Source organism: Idiotropiscis lumnitzeri, chromosome 20 (genome assembly GCF_059441095.1).
Source record: "Idiotropiscis lumnitzeri isolate Australia: NSW breed Sydney's pygmy pipehorse chromosome 20, RoL_Ilum_1.0, whole genome shotgun sequence".
NCBI lineage: Eukaryota > Metazoa > Chordata > Actinopteri > Syngnathiformes > Syngnathidae > Idiotropiscis > Idiotropiscis lumnitzeri.
The window spans coordinates 12,017,144-12,031,196 of NC_142410.1; the positions used below are offsets into that span (position 1 = coordinate 12,017,144).

The 14,053-nt window shown below is 46.6% G+C and overlaps 2 protein-coding genes and 1 pseudogene across 5 annotated transcripts; 1 reads left to right on the plus strand and 2 right to left on the minus strand.

Annotated features, from left to right (window-relative positions):
• Positions 1 to 549: 549 nt before the first annotated feature.
• On the minus strand, positions 550 to 4,645 carry LOC148317814 (neurogenic differentiation factor 2 pseudogene; annotated as a pseudogene). The gene is made up of 2 exons (XR_015840077.1): positions 4,498 to 4,645; positions 550 to 2,922 (listed from the first exon to the last, which is right to left on the minus strand). The product of XR_015840077.1 is annotated as a neurogenic differentiation factor 2 pseudogene (transcript).
• Positions 4,646 to 7,700: 3,055 nt separating this feature from the next.
• Positions 7,701 to 11,382, plus strand: LOC148317815 (protein phosphatase 1 regulatory subunit 1B-like). 2 transcript variants are annotated; one of them, XM_088285105.1, is made up of 5 exons: positions 7,701 to 7,976; positions 9,923 to 10,006; positions 10,092 to 10,173; positions 10,649 to 10,765; positions 11,015 to 11,382. In XM_088285105.1, exons 1-5 carry the CDS (start codon positions 7,839 to 7,841, stop codon positions 11,131 to 11,133), a joined length of 540 nt encoding a protein of 179 aa, XP_088141231.1. In that variant the 5' UTR covers positions 7,701 to 7,838; the 3' UTR covers positions 11,134 to 11,382. The 2 variants fall into 2 exon arrangements, with proteins under 2 accessions (XP_088141231.1, XP_088141230.1); XM_088285104.1 differs by having other exon boundaries at positions 7,702 to 7,976; positions 11,012 to 11,382.
• A 131-nt stretch (positions 11,383 to 11,513) lies between these two features.
• Positions 11,514 to 13,914, minus strand: pnmt (phenylethanolamine N-methyltransferase). 2 transcript variants are annotated; one of them, XM_088284909.1, is made up of 5 exons: positions 13,786 to 13,914; positions 12,992 to 13,170; positions 12,632 to 12,842; positions 11,892 to 12,333; positions 11,514 to 11,836 (listed from the first exon to the last, which is right to left on the minus strand). In XM_088284909.1, exons 2-4 carry the CDS (start codon positions 13,161 to 13,163, stop codon positions 11,895 to 11,897), a joined length of 822 nt encoding a protein of 273 aa, XP_088141035.1. In that variant the 5' UTR covers positions 13,164 to 13,170; positions 13,786 to 13,914; the 3' UTR covers positions 11,514 to 11,836; positions 11,892 to 11,894. The 2 variants fall into 2 exon arrangements, with proteins under 2 accessions (XP_088141035.1, XP_088141034.1); XM_088284908.1 differs by having other exon boundaries at positions 11,514 to 12,333.
• Positions 13,915 to 14,053: the final 139 nt, after the last annotated feature.

Below are 14,053 nucleotides of genomic sequence, written 5' to 3' on the forward strand. Positions count from 1 at the left end.
ATAAATAGGAATCATCGCATATTATAAATGAGTCCAACCACATTCTACTGCATACATGGAAATTTTTTTTTTTTTTAAATGCAGTTTTGTTTTTGTTTTTTTTCCAGCAGGCTGTGCAGAATAATGAACAGATGCTGGCGGAATTAGCAAAGAAACACCGCGGCCCTCCCACAGGGGCCCGTGCACGTTTGGCCGGGCTGCAGCGTGCACCATGCGTGCGTGGCGTGGCGTGGCGCAGCTGCAAGGGGGCCAACGTGCACGCGTGCCTGGTGGACGTGCTCGCCGCGTTCTGGTGGTGATTTGGTACGAATTACTGCCACCTGTATCGGCCCGCTAAATTCTGGTGGACGTGTGAAGAAGCTTTGCACAAAGTGCAAAGCGTGCAAATTAATTCGTATGTGCTCACCTGATAAAGTATTAAGTTAATTACATACAGATTATTAAATCAAAAATTCTTTTTTTTTAAATATTAAAATAGCTTCACACGCTGCGTTGCTTATTCTGCAAGATTTGTGATTTTTATTTTTCCAATTCTCGTCTTAATAATTTTCGTTATTACACAAAAGAAATGCAGCACATTTTCCCAGTGGTTTAATATCCAAAAGTCACATTTTTTATTTCAGCCTTTTTGTCAACGTTATAATCAACAAATGAAAACACGAAAACCTGCAAGTCGTGGTTGTGTAATTTGCAGGTTTTTTTTGACGGACTGGCCATTTTAAAAGCCAGTAAATGTGCATTTTTAATTCACTGGTTTCTCGATTATTTAGGACGTTCAACATGTGAAATATGAATTTTTACTTAATTCTAAATTACAATTCGTTTTTGTGTGACAGGTATATCCAGGGCCATTACACTTTGCATCAAGTCCTAAATTCAGAAAAGTCATTTCCGTGCTTTGTGTTGGAGACCAGACAAAAAGTGTGCCTGCAGAGTCTTACACACTTGACCTGCAAGGCAACATATGGGACCGCAGGCGTTGGTCCAACACCCGGCATTATTAATTTTAATAATTAGCATCGATTGGAGAAATGAGCACTGATGTCATCTGGCCGAGACAGACAATCAGCGTTGTGATTCTGCTTTTGTCACTTGCAGGCTGCATGGAAAAGGAGCCTCCATGCAATTTTTGAAAATTCCGTTTAGGAGCAGGTGGTTGCATTCATTTACATCATTATTATATTAAGCGTCAATTATATAGAAAACACAATTAAAACGGTTCAACTTTTTTTAGATTAATGCCAAACTATCCCAAAAGATAAATAAAATGAGAGCAACAAAACAATTGTATTACACTGACCTTTTTTTTTTTTAACAGTGCAAATAGACTTCATACAAGTTAGTTTCAAGTTAATCATTTAAAAGCCTTACTCGCTTAAATCGGGGAGAAACTTGACATATATACTTTTATGAGTTTACTTTAAAAAAAGGTGGAGTCAGGAGGGTATTAAACGAATGTATTGGACCTATTTTGTAACGTCGCGTTGCCCTTGACATCGCGTCATTGTAGTGAATAAAAACGTATTAAATACAGATAAATGGATTTAGAAAATTTCGTATCAATGACTGTATATTCTTCTGTCATTTATTTGGCTTCAACTATTTCAAATAATGCAGAATGTAACAGTGCATTGTCGTAGATGACGTCAGACAATTATAAATCATGTTTTATTTGTGCATTTCGTTTCTATTACATGTCTGGTCATTTTGCGCACACACACGCACACACACACACCTACACACAATACCGAACAAATGTATGTAATCAGATTACAGGAGATCAGGATTGTCACTCGAAAGTCAGTTGTGGAAAAAGGCGCTGATGTCCTCGTAGGGGCCCACCGCGCGCTCGTGGTGGCCCTCGTGGAAGGGGGGAATGTTCTCGGAGTGCGCGCCCCCGCCGCGCGCTCCCGAGGGGCCAAACGTCAAACCACGTCCGGCTCGGGAGTAATGCATAGACGAGTAGTGATAGTTCCGTTCGGCGTCGAGCTCCTGTTGCTTGCCGGGCGCGCCCACGCCGCCCACGCCCACGCCCACGCCGACACCCAAGCACCCCGGCGGGCTGTTCTGGCCCTCGTAGTCCGGGCTCAGGTAGTCCGGGGAGGCCCCGCCTGGAGCGTACGCGCCCTCGTAGCCGGAGGCGTACGAGTGCCCGCGCAGGTTGAGGGGCCCGCCTCCCGGGGCTTGGTAGTTGGGACTGGCGAGGCGGCACCGGTACGATGTCGAAGACGACGACGACGAGTACGGGTGCAAGGAGAAAGGCGAGCCGGGCATGTGGAAGCGCGCCGCGTCCGGCTCGGTGAGGAAGTTGCGCGTGTTGAGCTGCAGGCAGCCGGCCACCAGGTTGGTGGTGGGCTGCGAGAGGCCCTTGCACAGCATCTGCACGTAGCTCACCACGTCCGGCCGCTTGCCGTTGCGCAGGATCTCGCCCAGCGCCAGGATGTAATTCTTGGCCAGGCGCAGCGTCTCGATTTTGGACAACTTCTGCGTCTTGGAGTAGCACGGCACCACCTTGCGCAGGTTGTCCAGCGCAGAGTTCAGGTCGTGCATGCGCGTGCGCTCACGGGCGTTGGCCTTCACCCGCCGCACTTTGGAGCGCTCCACGCGGGCCGCGCCAGTCTTGCGCTTTTTCGGACCGCGTTTTTTGTTGCCTTTGTCCTCGGTCCCTTCATCAACACCGCCTTCCTCCTCCTCTTCCTCCTCCTCCTCCTCGTCGTCGTCGTCCTCATCTGCCATTTCGGACTCGGCTCGGCTGCTGCCGTCGCCACCGCGCGCCTCGTCCAATTCGTCGTCCCCGCCGAGGTGCGCCTCATGCTCGCTCTTCATCTTAGCCGCCTCGTCGTCCGGAGTGTCGGCCCAGTCCGCCGCCAGCCGCTGGACGTCCGGCAGAACCTCACTGAAGAGACGGCTCAACATTGTCACCTGGAACAGAGGAGGCGGGGTCCCACGCGCGCTGTTTATATCGAGTCTAAAGATGTCATCTTTAAAGGGGAAGCTTGACCCCCCCCCCACCATGAGAAAAAAGGGCTGGAAATGAATGAGCCATGTCACATGATGAGACACACCTGGGACATGTGATGAAAGTACAAATCTTGCCAGGCCATATTATTAGGGATACTTGCATGGGATGAGACAAAAATGTGTTCTCGTAAATGCAAGGACACCTGCAGCATGGGGTGAGGTGCAAAAGAGGGAATGGATGTGCCAGGCCAGATGATCAGGGACAACACGATGCAAAATGGCTAGCAATCGACGTGTCAGGTCACATGATTAGGAACATGCAACAATTGTGATGAGGTCGACCAAGAAACGGCTGGAAAATGGTTGCGCCGAGTCGCATTATTAGGGACCTCTGTAAATGCGATGGATGGGTGAAGGTTGACGCCACACCCCCTCCTCACCCACAAGCACCCCCAAAAAATCCTGGAAATGGTCATGACTGGTCACATGATTAGGGATAGAGGACAACATGGCATGAGATGAGAGGAAAAAAATGTGACGCAGGGATGAAGGTGGAGCAGAAAAAAAAATGCCTGCAATTGGATGTCTCGGGTCATGATTGGGTGCGCCTGCAACACGTCCGGGGTCACATTATCAGATGAACCTCGAAATTATGAGACTAAATGTCAGGAAACGGACATGGGTATACTATGAGGGACACCTACCACATGGGATGAGACAAAATGGGCTGGAAATAGATGCGGTGGGTACGTACACAGACACACACACACACACACAGGTGTTCCTAATATTCTGCCTTTCGTTTCATCGTGTCAAATAATCAAATCAGCACCTTGTTGAAAATGTTAAAAACCGTATTTGTCAAGGGCGTGGCATGGCGTGCAGGTGGACCTCATGGTCAGACCGTTGAGCAGAATTGCAGGCCATAGATTTGCCACCCGTACATATAAAACACTTAACATTTTTATAGAAAAAAAAAAAAGTCCATCCATTGTTTGCTCCTTTCAAATCAATCATCTTCACAATTTAGAGGTGGTCCAGTAGAGGAGCTTACGACAAGACATGATTTATTTTCGTGCCCCTGGCGAGGACCGAAATGTAAAATTTGAGCCGAAAAAGTTTTCCAAAATGTCAATTTTCTTTTGAATCATGACAATTAAGATTATGGTTATGCTTTAAAAACACTAATGTCTCATCTTTTGCTTGTTGTAATTTGTCAAGCGACACAAAAATGCAATTTATTGCCTGAATTGAAAATCAATATAAAACACACTCCTGAGCAAATCAAATTAGTTTTTTGTTTTTTTCACCCTTTCCAGCTCATAAACTGCCTGCGATACATCCTGGTGTATACGTCGTCAATGATCACGTAAGTGGCGTCCGGAGAATTCAAGCCGCTTGGCGTCGTTTCTCAATGTAACGCTGCTCGCAATGAAGCTCCATGAATGACAGAAAGATGAAAGATGCCATGTGGACGCGTGACGGGATGGAGGTGGACACAAAGAACTTGAAATGGCGATTCCCGAAGAAGCTTACCTGGGCTTTGTTTACACCATGTCGACGATGCGTCGTGCAGGGCGAAGAAGAGGCTGCCTTGTGGTCCCCGCTCGCTCTCTCGCGCGCCTGCCTGCCTTCCTCTTCCTCTTCCTCCTCCTCCTCCTCCTCCTCCTCCTCCTCCTCTTCTTCTTCTGCGGCCACCCTGCCTCTGCCTGCAGCCCAGACGCGCACGAGGGGAGGAAGCGCACGGGTGGGTGACTTGCGTTAGCGCAGCCGTGTGATGCCAGGCCCATATGGCTGGCACGTCATTGGCAAGAGCCATCACATGAGAGCCGCTGATTGACATGCGGCCGCATTCACACAGACTGGCTTCCCCCCCTGGGGCGGGCGGCTGGGTGAGGTGGTTGGGTTGGGGGGGGGGGCCGGTTGGTTGAGAAGAACTCGCCATCTGTCAGCGGGCGCTGAAAGGCAAAATGAAATAAGCGCTAAGTGAGTGGCTTCACACTGGCTCTGTCGGAAAGGGAAAAATGGGGTCAATTGCAGAAATGTTACACGTAATCCTGATCATACGCGGCCATTTTAAAGCTTTCCAAGCAAGCCGTCGGAGAGCTACACCTGATTTTTGTTTTTTTGTACATCATCAGGCTTTCAAACGAGGTATTTCAGTAAGGGACGCTCAATGACACCGTTGCGATACTAGATACAGACACCACGAGCACATTAAGAATGTGAAAAATAATTGTGAAAAGAAAAACGCTGCAGTGGAGCACCAATTATTGGCGAGGATGACAAGTATTGCTGGGTGGTATCGGCCGATTTCATGAGTACTCGATACCTGGCTGGTATTGCCCCGATACAGATACTGGCCATCAGTACTCGTCCATCCCGAGTTTTAAGGGCTTCAAGCCTGAGTTTTCGTTATGTTAGGTTTTCAATAAGTAACAATAATGTTAACTCATTTGTTAAAATCAAGCACTCATTACAGCACAATTACGATGATAAACATTCCGGTCAAATAAACACCTCGCTAATGAGATTTTACGATCGTTAAACGATTCATGGCTGAAATGATGGCGCGGAAATCCCAGAGTTCCCACGCGGGGAAGTGGGAACACCACGAGGCAGACGGACACAATATGGCGGCCGCCCTAAAGCCGGGGTGTCGGGGCGCGATCGCCTAAACGAGTCAATTGAACCGAGCTAAAGCGGCGCCCTCGCGGACGGGCCCGCTTGCCAAGCTTGGCACGGGCGGCCGCACCGATTGGGGACGGGGGCCAAGAGGCGAGAGAGGGAGAAGAATGCAAATTTAGACAAAGACGTAATCATTTTTAAAGGGCCAGATTACGGGAAATGGACTTTTTCACATCTTGTATACAAGATACATGACAGGTGTGTAGACTTGGAGATGAAATGCTGCGTCCAACTATGCGCCGCAAACAATAATTATTCGAATGATCAATTTTTTGAGGATTTTTTTTTTTTATTAAGGCGAAGTGGCTTGATTGATGATTTCAATGATTTCTTCTTCTCTACTGCATAACTTTAAATGTGTGAAGTCAGACAAAAAAAATGTTGCATGGGTTATATTGGTCCAAAGAGAGAAGGAACGCTGGCCGTGAGTCACATTCCAACTTGTAAATTGATTCAAAAAGAGACATTGGAAATTTAGACACAGTTGACATTGGATTCATGACCGACTGGCTAATAAATGGACTTTTATGTTTCTCAGATTAATGGCTCATATGTCCTCTTTTGGTGTGGAAATGGTTGGTGCTGTGTGGTGCAGACATCAGCTAGCCGGCAAGACGTTATTACATTTTTTTAAATTTTTTTTTTTTAACTTTACACATGCATTTGAGAAAATAGCTCTCACAAAGCCCATGATGGATCCTCGCTTTTCAGGCTGTCACCACTCTTGCCGTCTTCTCTGTAAATATTTACATTATTCTGACTGGTTCTGATAAATTTACATTTCATAAAGTACATAGAAAAAAATAGGAGTGCAGCCAACGCAGTTTGCTTTTGCAATCTTTTTCAATTCAACGTAGTTGTAGCCAATCACTTTTCTGCCACTGCGAAGTACCCACAAAATAAAGTTCACAAATTGTCTGCATACATGATTTAGTAGTGGCTGACATCTAGTGGACTAAAACCGTTACTACAGTTTATTTGGCTTTATGTGACGTCTGGTTTATTGTTACGCGCGTACCACAAAATTAGGGTTAGTTTCAACTCAAGGCAGATTTAGGGATCGACAGGGAAACTGTTTCAAATTAGTCTTATAAGAAGGACCTTTTCCTGGTTGGGTTAGGGTTTCAAAACAAGGGCGGGTTGCATGCCAGATTTACGGTTTCACACGTGTGCCTACACTTACAATTAATCATGGCACTACAACTAATTTAATGCACGGAGTAAAAAATATTTAATAATAATTCACAGTGCAGTTTTGTTGCCATTTTCTAATTTGTGTCACAATGCTTTTTGCATCTTTTGTGCAACACGAAGTCTTCCCAGCAACCATGGGGCACGAAAACATGTCACGTGACAAGAAAACGAAACCGGCTGTTTCGGACTGCCTTCAATTAATGACGACACCGTGCGCAATTTACAGTTTCACTTTTTTAATAGATCCATATTTTTCCCTTTTTTTTAAAACATTGAAAATTACAAACATTCACATAGGACAAACATTTGGTAACAATATGTAAACTAAGATCAATAAATCTAAAAACAAAACAAACAAAGGGGTTTCATAAGTTTATCAATCAACATTTCTACCGTTTAACTCATTACTCCTGTGGTGAAGTTTTTCTCCATTAAATGCTTTGCTTTTTCTATCTTCTTTGAGTTCCGTGTCGAAATAAGTACAGCAGACGAAACGAGAGTAAAGAAAAAAAAGAACTTAAGAAAGTGTAGTCAGGTACCACCTGAAGCGTTTTTGTTCCCCACCTGTTTTGGTAATCGTTGAACGCGTCTTGTTTCAAGTAGTTTGATGGATGAAGAAGACGCAATAGATGACAGCTTCATGAATCCCTCACCAATTAATTTGTTGTTTGCCACCTAAAGTTTTTCGCTGTGGTGAGATTTGTTATTTTTTTAGTTTGGAGCCATCCAAAGGGTCGCTTCCTACTTCCTTTTATGGGTTTCAGGTTCTGAATAGGTAGCGCACATTACTGCTCTGGGTCCTAAAGACCACCTAATTTAGGACACTTCACTCTTTCTGCCCGATTCGCTGAGATATCGCGATGTTTGCGGCATAAGCCTTCACGCGAACACGCGCTGCTGTGTTGCATCGTGACCGAGTGTGCGTATGTGGGGGTGGGACTGACAGACAGAAGCGCAGATTGGACTTTTTCGACAAGGGTTGGAGACGTGCGATCATGGAGCCTCTTTTGCCTGCAGAGATCGTGGGCACGACTGTGGAGCGAGAGCCGGAGGACAGCGATGCTAAGAGGAAGATCCAGTTCTCGGTGCCTTCGGCGGTGCCCATCCAGCTGGACCCGCGGCAAGTGGAACTGGTGAGAATCATGCATATGATGAGTACAAGGTATTGAATAAAGCACATCAGTGTGGATAGATGGACATACAAAATATTCTGTGAACAACTGAATAAAAAAAATGAAGACATCCTATGCATTAAAATTCACATATATATGTATATATATATATATATATATATATATAAATAAATATATATACCTTTTTTTCCTTCATCAATGACTCCACGCCGAACGTCAGCTTTGCAGATGCCATGTCCCCTCCACAGGTGACATATGCCCTATGGTGCTGCCAATCATCAAAATGCATGGCTTTATAGATCTAGCTAGCTAGATGGATAGATAGATACGCTTAATGATTTTGTAAGGGGCATAGACTCCACTGCAAACTTCAGTTTTATTGATACAATGTCTCTTCTTCACCAACGGCGCTATCAATGATCTAGTAGACGAAAAAAGAAAAAAAAAACATCAGCCAAGAGTCACGCACAATTTCTTCCAAATGCCTGTCATGCAACTGCTTTTCGAGGTGACGGTCATCTGAGCAGCGTGAATGTTTGACTGACGTGAGGAAGAGGACTGAATGAGGCATTTATTGGATTATTAATTTATTCAAGAGGACGGCACCATCAATTTAACACAGCAAGGTGTTGATTTGGCGGAGGCCCTCTACAGATCAACGGACAAGTGGCCTTATTTAGTCCAAAAGTGCATTGAAGTGAACTTTGCGTAACCTTCGACTGCATTTTGTTGATCATCATGTTGCCCTTTTGCCCCCGCACCAAACTGACCTCTACTTACGTAACATGGAGCAGTCAAACTTTTTTTTTTTCATGTGTTACCGCCTGTTGGCAGTCAAGTATGGACAGCGCTGGGATTAAGCTGAGCTGTGCGAGCCTGACTTTTTGCATCTCTTAGAAGTGATGAGGTATCAAAAGGAGTGGAGGAGGAGCTGACATGAGGGATAAAGCCCCCCCCTCCCTCCTAGTAATATTAAAAATGAGATTATGCACAACCACGGCAAATTTGGAATGCAAAGCAAAAGTAGGCTATCGTGGACTTTCTAACGGGTTCGGTTTCAGAATTAAGGTTTCAAGATGGGCTTGGGGTTTCAAGGCCAGAAGCCCGATGATCGCCAGATTCCCCGTTTGTGCCTTGTGGTGGATTTGCCACTTTTCCACCAGTCTCTACGCTCGTGTTCATGCTGGAACAAATGTCAACTTTTTGATTGACATTGATAACCCCCAACCTCGAATCCCCCGCATCCCCCCCCCCGCTTTCATATCCACAAAACGCGAGCACGAATCCAACACACGAGGGAAGCGAAAGCGGCGAAGCCAAGATGCCGCCCACGCGTCGAACCCACGCGCGTCGCTGCCATTGGCCGAGCAGCTCTCGTCATTGCGCCAAGCTGCCTCATTAGCATAATGTTACAAAACCGAGGTGGCGATGACGACTCTTCAGCATGTCCGAGAAAAAGCGATTTCCAGTTTGGAGAACAGCTGCTACAATAGGAAGGGAAGTCCATTCTCCGTTTCCTCTCGTTCATGACTCTCAACGGTTGTTATGACTCACACACTTTTGCACGAGAGAGCGTAAGGATCAATAGTAACGCTGTCCGTGTGGTCTTTTTTTTTTTATCTGGCCTTTGAACTTGGGAATTGAACATGTGCCGTCAGCTCATGCCAACGCCATGTCTCCTAGAAATAGTGCTTTGGCGTCATATGGTGGCATCTTGTGCCAAGCAACGATGCGGAGCGCTTTGTTTTGACAGCCCATAGCTTTGTCTTCTACAAAGAAAGAGCTTTGCTGCCATCTGGTGGCATCTATCGGGAATCACAAACCTTTTTACGCCCGGGAAATGTTTTGATAATTGCCAATATTAATTGCTCATCGTTTCAACTCCGAACAGGACGAGTCGAAAGAAAATTGAAAATAGTGAGTCAAGGCCTTCTCCATGTGTTCAGATTCGTCGTCGTAGGCCCACGCCCGCCACCCTCTTCCGACTGACGGATCCGCCATCACCTGAAGACGACACCGGGTCTCGTCAGGTAAACCAGTTTCACACCGCTTTGCGGTGTGTCTCTGCAAAGTCTAATGATATCTACGTTTGCTTTTTTCCTTTGCCTGCTGCAGTGGGCGCTCGGAGAAAACGGAGCCTTGAAAACCAAAAGGGCCAACAAGACGCCAAGCGCCTACCAGCCACCCTCGCTCAAAGGTCAGTGGGCTCGCAAAGCCGCCACGCTCCACATTTGTCTCATACAATTATGTAACAATTGTCGTTGCAAAAACTGACATGTGGTCTACATCTGTCCAAAAAAGCTTTTTTTTTTTTTTGGGACGTGTGTGTGCGTGTGCGCGCCTGCGTGTGTTTGTAAAATTGTGAGATTAGAAACAGAGGCAGCTGTGAGTCTGCTCTGGATCATCCCGGATTATGGGATGGATGGACACAGCTGCGGCAACACGGCCGCCAACGGAATGAATAATGTCATCAGAACAAATCGTTTACAATAAACGCCATTGACGACAATGAGCATAGGGAGGGTTTAAAAACAACAATTATGCGGCCAAAATGACTTTACAGTCGGGGTTAGCGCTCCGGCGGAGTGTTTGTCGAGTGTTGGGAGGAGGACATGCGCTTGTTTTTGATGAACCTAAATGCATTTGTTGCCATTTTCAAATTTGGATTTCAGCTGTGCAGAGAATGGCCCAAGCGCACCTGTCCTCCATCGACATGAGCTCTGTGGACCAGGACGACCCGCCTTCTGGAGAGGAAGAGGACAATGTCAACAGCACGCACTTGGATTCTGGTAAAAAAATTTAAATGTGTGAATGTTAAAACTGTGAAGGCGTATATGATTTTTTTTCTTATTTTTTTTTTTCAATGGGACAAGTAACAGTGTTATAAATGTTGAAGAGCATACAAATGATCATAAATGCTAAACATCAACAAGTCCTAAAGAGATCCGAGGTCCAAATTGACCCAGAATCTCCCTTGTGTGCAACAGAAAAAAGGAACAGCGTGTAATTATTTCCTCCATGCCGTCATTTCTTAGCAGATGTTCGAACGCTAAACAAAGCGCAGAGGGCTCGGTCACCGTCGCCGGACGCGTTACGAGCCACAGAAGAGGCCAGCATTGGAGACGAAAAAGAACGACAGAAGATCTCTTTTGCATAAAAGCCTGGACAGGAGGTTTGTGTGCGTCATGTCATGTAAAGACAGAATGTGCAATGTCAGTCAGTGCCACAAGGTGGTGCTAAAGGAACCCACAATAATGTAACCGACATTCTTGTCCATTCGTAAAGAAACGACGGCACAAGTGATGGTTTTTCTTTTGGGCTTTGAATGCGTTTATCCTGTATAATATTATTCTACATATGCTTTGTGTTGATTGTTAATAAAACCTCCATAATGGCTTTTGAAGCATGTGATCTTGTGTCTTACTCATTGAGTTGTTGGATGAGTAAATGAAGCGCTAATTCACTTTTAATAATAGCTTTATTGGTGTTTCACTACAATCAAGACAAGAGGGATGATGTGACGTCACTATACATGGATACAGAGGGTGCATAGTATAATTTTCAGGAAGCCATCAAAATTAAATTGATATAAAATAATGCTGTAGTTATATAATTTATATTTTTCAAATTGAACATCAGTCAAAGTTCATTTTTAAATACATGGAATTACACAGTTTTCCTGGTAATCTGTTTTCATATTTTTACCCATAAATATTTTATATATGTAAAGTAAAATATTTAATCTTTATATTGTGAACAATTTTAAAAGTTGACTCACTTTTGTTTTGCTGTAGTAGCAGTTTTAGGACGCTAGGAGGCGATGTTTATCCACATAACAAATAAGGAGGCTTCATGTCCATCTGAAAATAGAAATATATTCAGTAAAGGCTCATACTTTTTGGACACGAGCATCACCTTTTAATGCTTCTTCGCTTTTGCAAAAAACACCCCAGTCACGTCATCCACCCCCACTCTCATGTCCTGAGGCAGCGTGTAAACTTCGAGCCGGATCAGGACGTAGCCGCTCTCCTTGAGACTGGCGCACACCTCCGCCTCGCCCAGTGGCACCACTGGGATCTTCACGCCGGGCCCCCCGAAGTAGAAGCTCTCCCCCAAGGCTCCGATGAGCAGGAGGTGGCCGCCCGGCCGGAGCAACTTCCCGATGTGGCCCAGCGCCCTGGTGAAGGCAGCCAGGTCGGGGCTGACGCTCTCCAGGCAGAAGCAGGACACCAGGCAGTCGGCCCCCGCCGGGGGGAGCAGGCGAGGGTCCAGAGGCTGGGGACGGTGCACGTCGATGGGGAGGATGTCGGTGATCGCCTGACGGAGCTTGGCCGCCTTCTCTGTCCACGCCGAGGCACTAAAAGGGACAATTCAAAGTTGGCATCATCCCTATTTGTGGCAAAGCACTACTTGTGTCTAAATCACGATCCAGATCATTTGAACCAGGAGCGAAAAATCCAAAGGATAGTGGCCCTCGAGGACCAGGTTTGACCCACGTGGTCTCAATGAAACATCAACATACTTCCTTGACACCAACCTACCACCAGATGGCCCCAAAGCAGCATATTGTGTTCATAATAATTCCACAGGAAATACTTGACAAGTTTCTGCAGGTCATCACTGAAATCGAAATGAAAAACGGTGCCATGTCATACCGTCGCCCCTCCAGCTTGCAGACGTGCTGCAGATATGGCGTCCAGTCCAGGCTGCAGCCGTCCTCGTCCTGCAGCCAGCGCCTCAGCTCCTTCCGGTTGGCCTCCAGGAAGTCAGTCAGGACCACCTCGTTGAACACCTCGCAACCGCTCAGGACTTGGTACAGGGTCGGACCCGAGCCGATGTCCACCAGCAGCTCGCCGCTCATGTCACCTTAGCAAAAGATCACAAGTGGTTTTTACCAAACCATATCGTTGTCTATGAGAAAGAAAAAAACACTTTTTTTTTTCCCGAGCCAATTTATTGCCTCTACGCCAACACGGTGTGGAGCCGCACCTCGGCAACGACCGGCTGCTCGTTACCTTCGGTGAAGGCTCTGTGCAGACACGCCAGTTTCCACGGCACGATGCTGTCCTTCCTCTCAAAGTCGGCCCGCGGTGGCGTGTAGTTGTACTGTAGATACGCCGCCGGGTCAAAACGCTGGTAACAGGCCGCCATGGCTGCCACTCCGTTTTCCGTCGTCGTCTGCTCCATCCTGACCCTGCGGATAAAAAAAGTTCACTTGCGTGGTTTCCCCTCTTTGCAGCGTCCTTATATAGTCCCATTTTGTGTGGCTGAACCTCGTTCATAATGGATTTGCGCTTTGGGCGTGTGTTGAGTTTTGGCTTTGCTAGTGTTGAATCCTGATAGCGCTTTTTTTTTTTCTCCGCCCTCAAGCGCTGATGCCATCAGGTTAGGACGCTTTCCGCAACGCTAATGGATGCATCATTGCTTTCAGGTCTTAGCGTCCTCTATCTTCATGATCGCTGCACGTTTGCCGTTGCCGGCCCACCAGCAGCTCCAAGACCACGGCTTTGTTTCTTTCTCTAGGATATATTTTTTTGGGGACCCCTTGTGGACGCGAACGTGTGTGGGATGCGTTCGAGGGCCAACAATTTTTATGAATGAGGCCAGAGGGTCACGAGATCGCGGCCGAGGGCAGGGGACTGACCGGCAAAAAAGGGTCAAGTGCCCAGCTCTGCAGATAAGCATTCATATTTTGCTCCATTAGATCTGGAAGCGGAGTCCAGCCAAACCCAGACGGATGGAACTCCCGCCTCCCCAAATATACTTCAAAATATTCCACAAACATAAAAACAAGACAAGCAGGCGTCACCTGTGTTGTTTGGAAGGCTTCGGCACAGTCGCAGCCGTCCAATATTCACTTTTGCAAGGTTGAGTCCCATTTCTTGAGGGGGTTAAAGGCACATGTTCGACTTTGAACAGCGCAAGCCACCAAGGCCAGCTGACAAAACAGCGTTTGAGCCGCCGATTCCCAGCGTAAGCAGCAGCTGAACTGCTGTGGAAAATTGCCACGTTGTCATCAAACCTTTCTCCCCGGGAGGTCCCTCGACACCTCGTTCATCCCCGGCAGATGGACACAA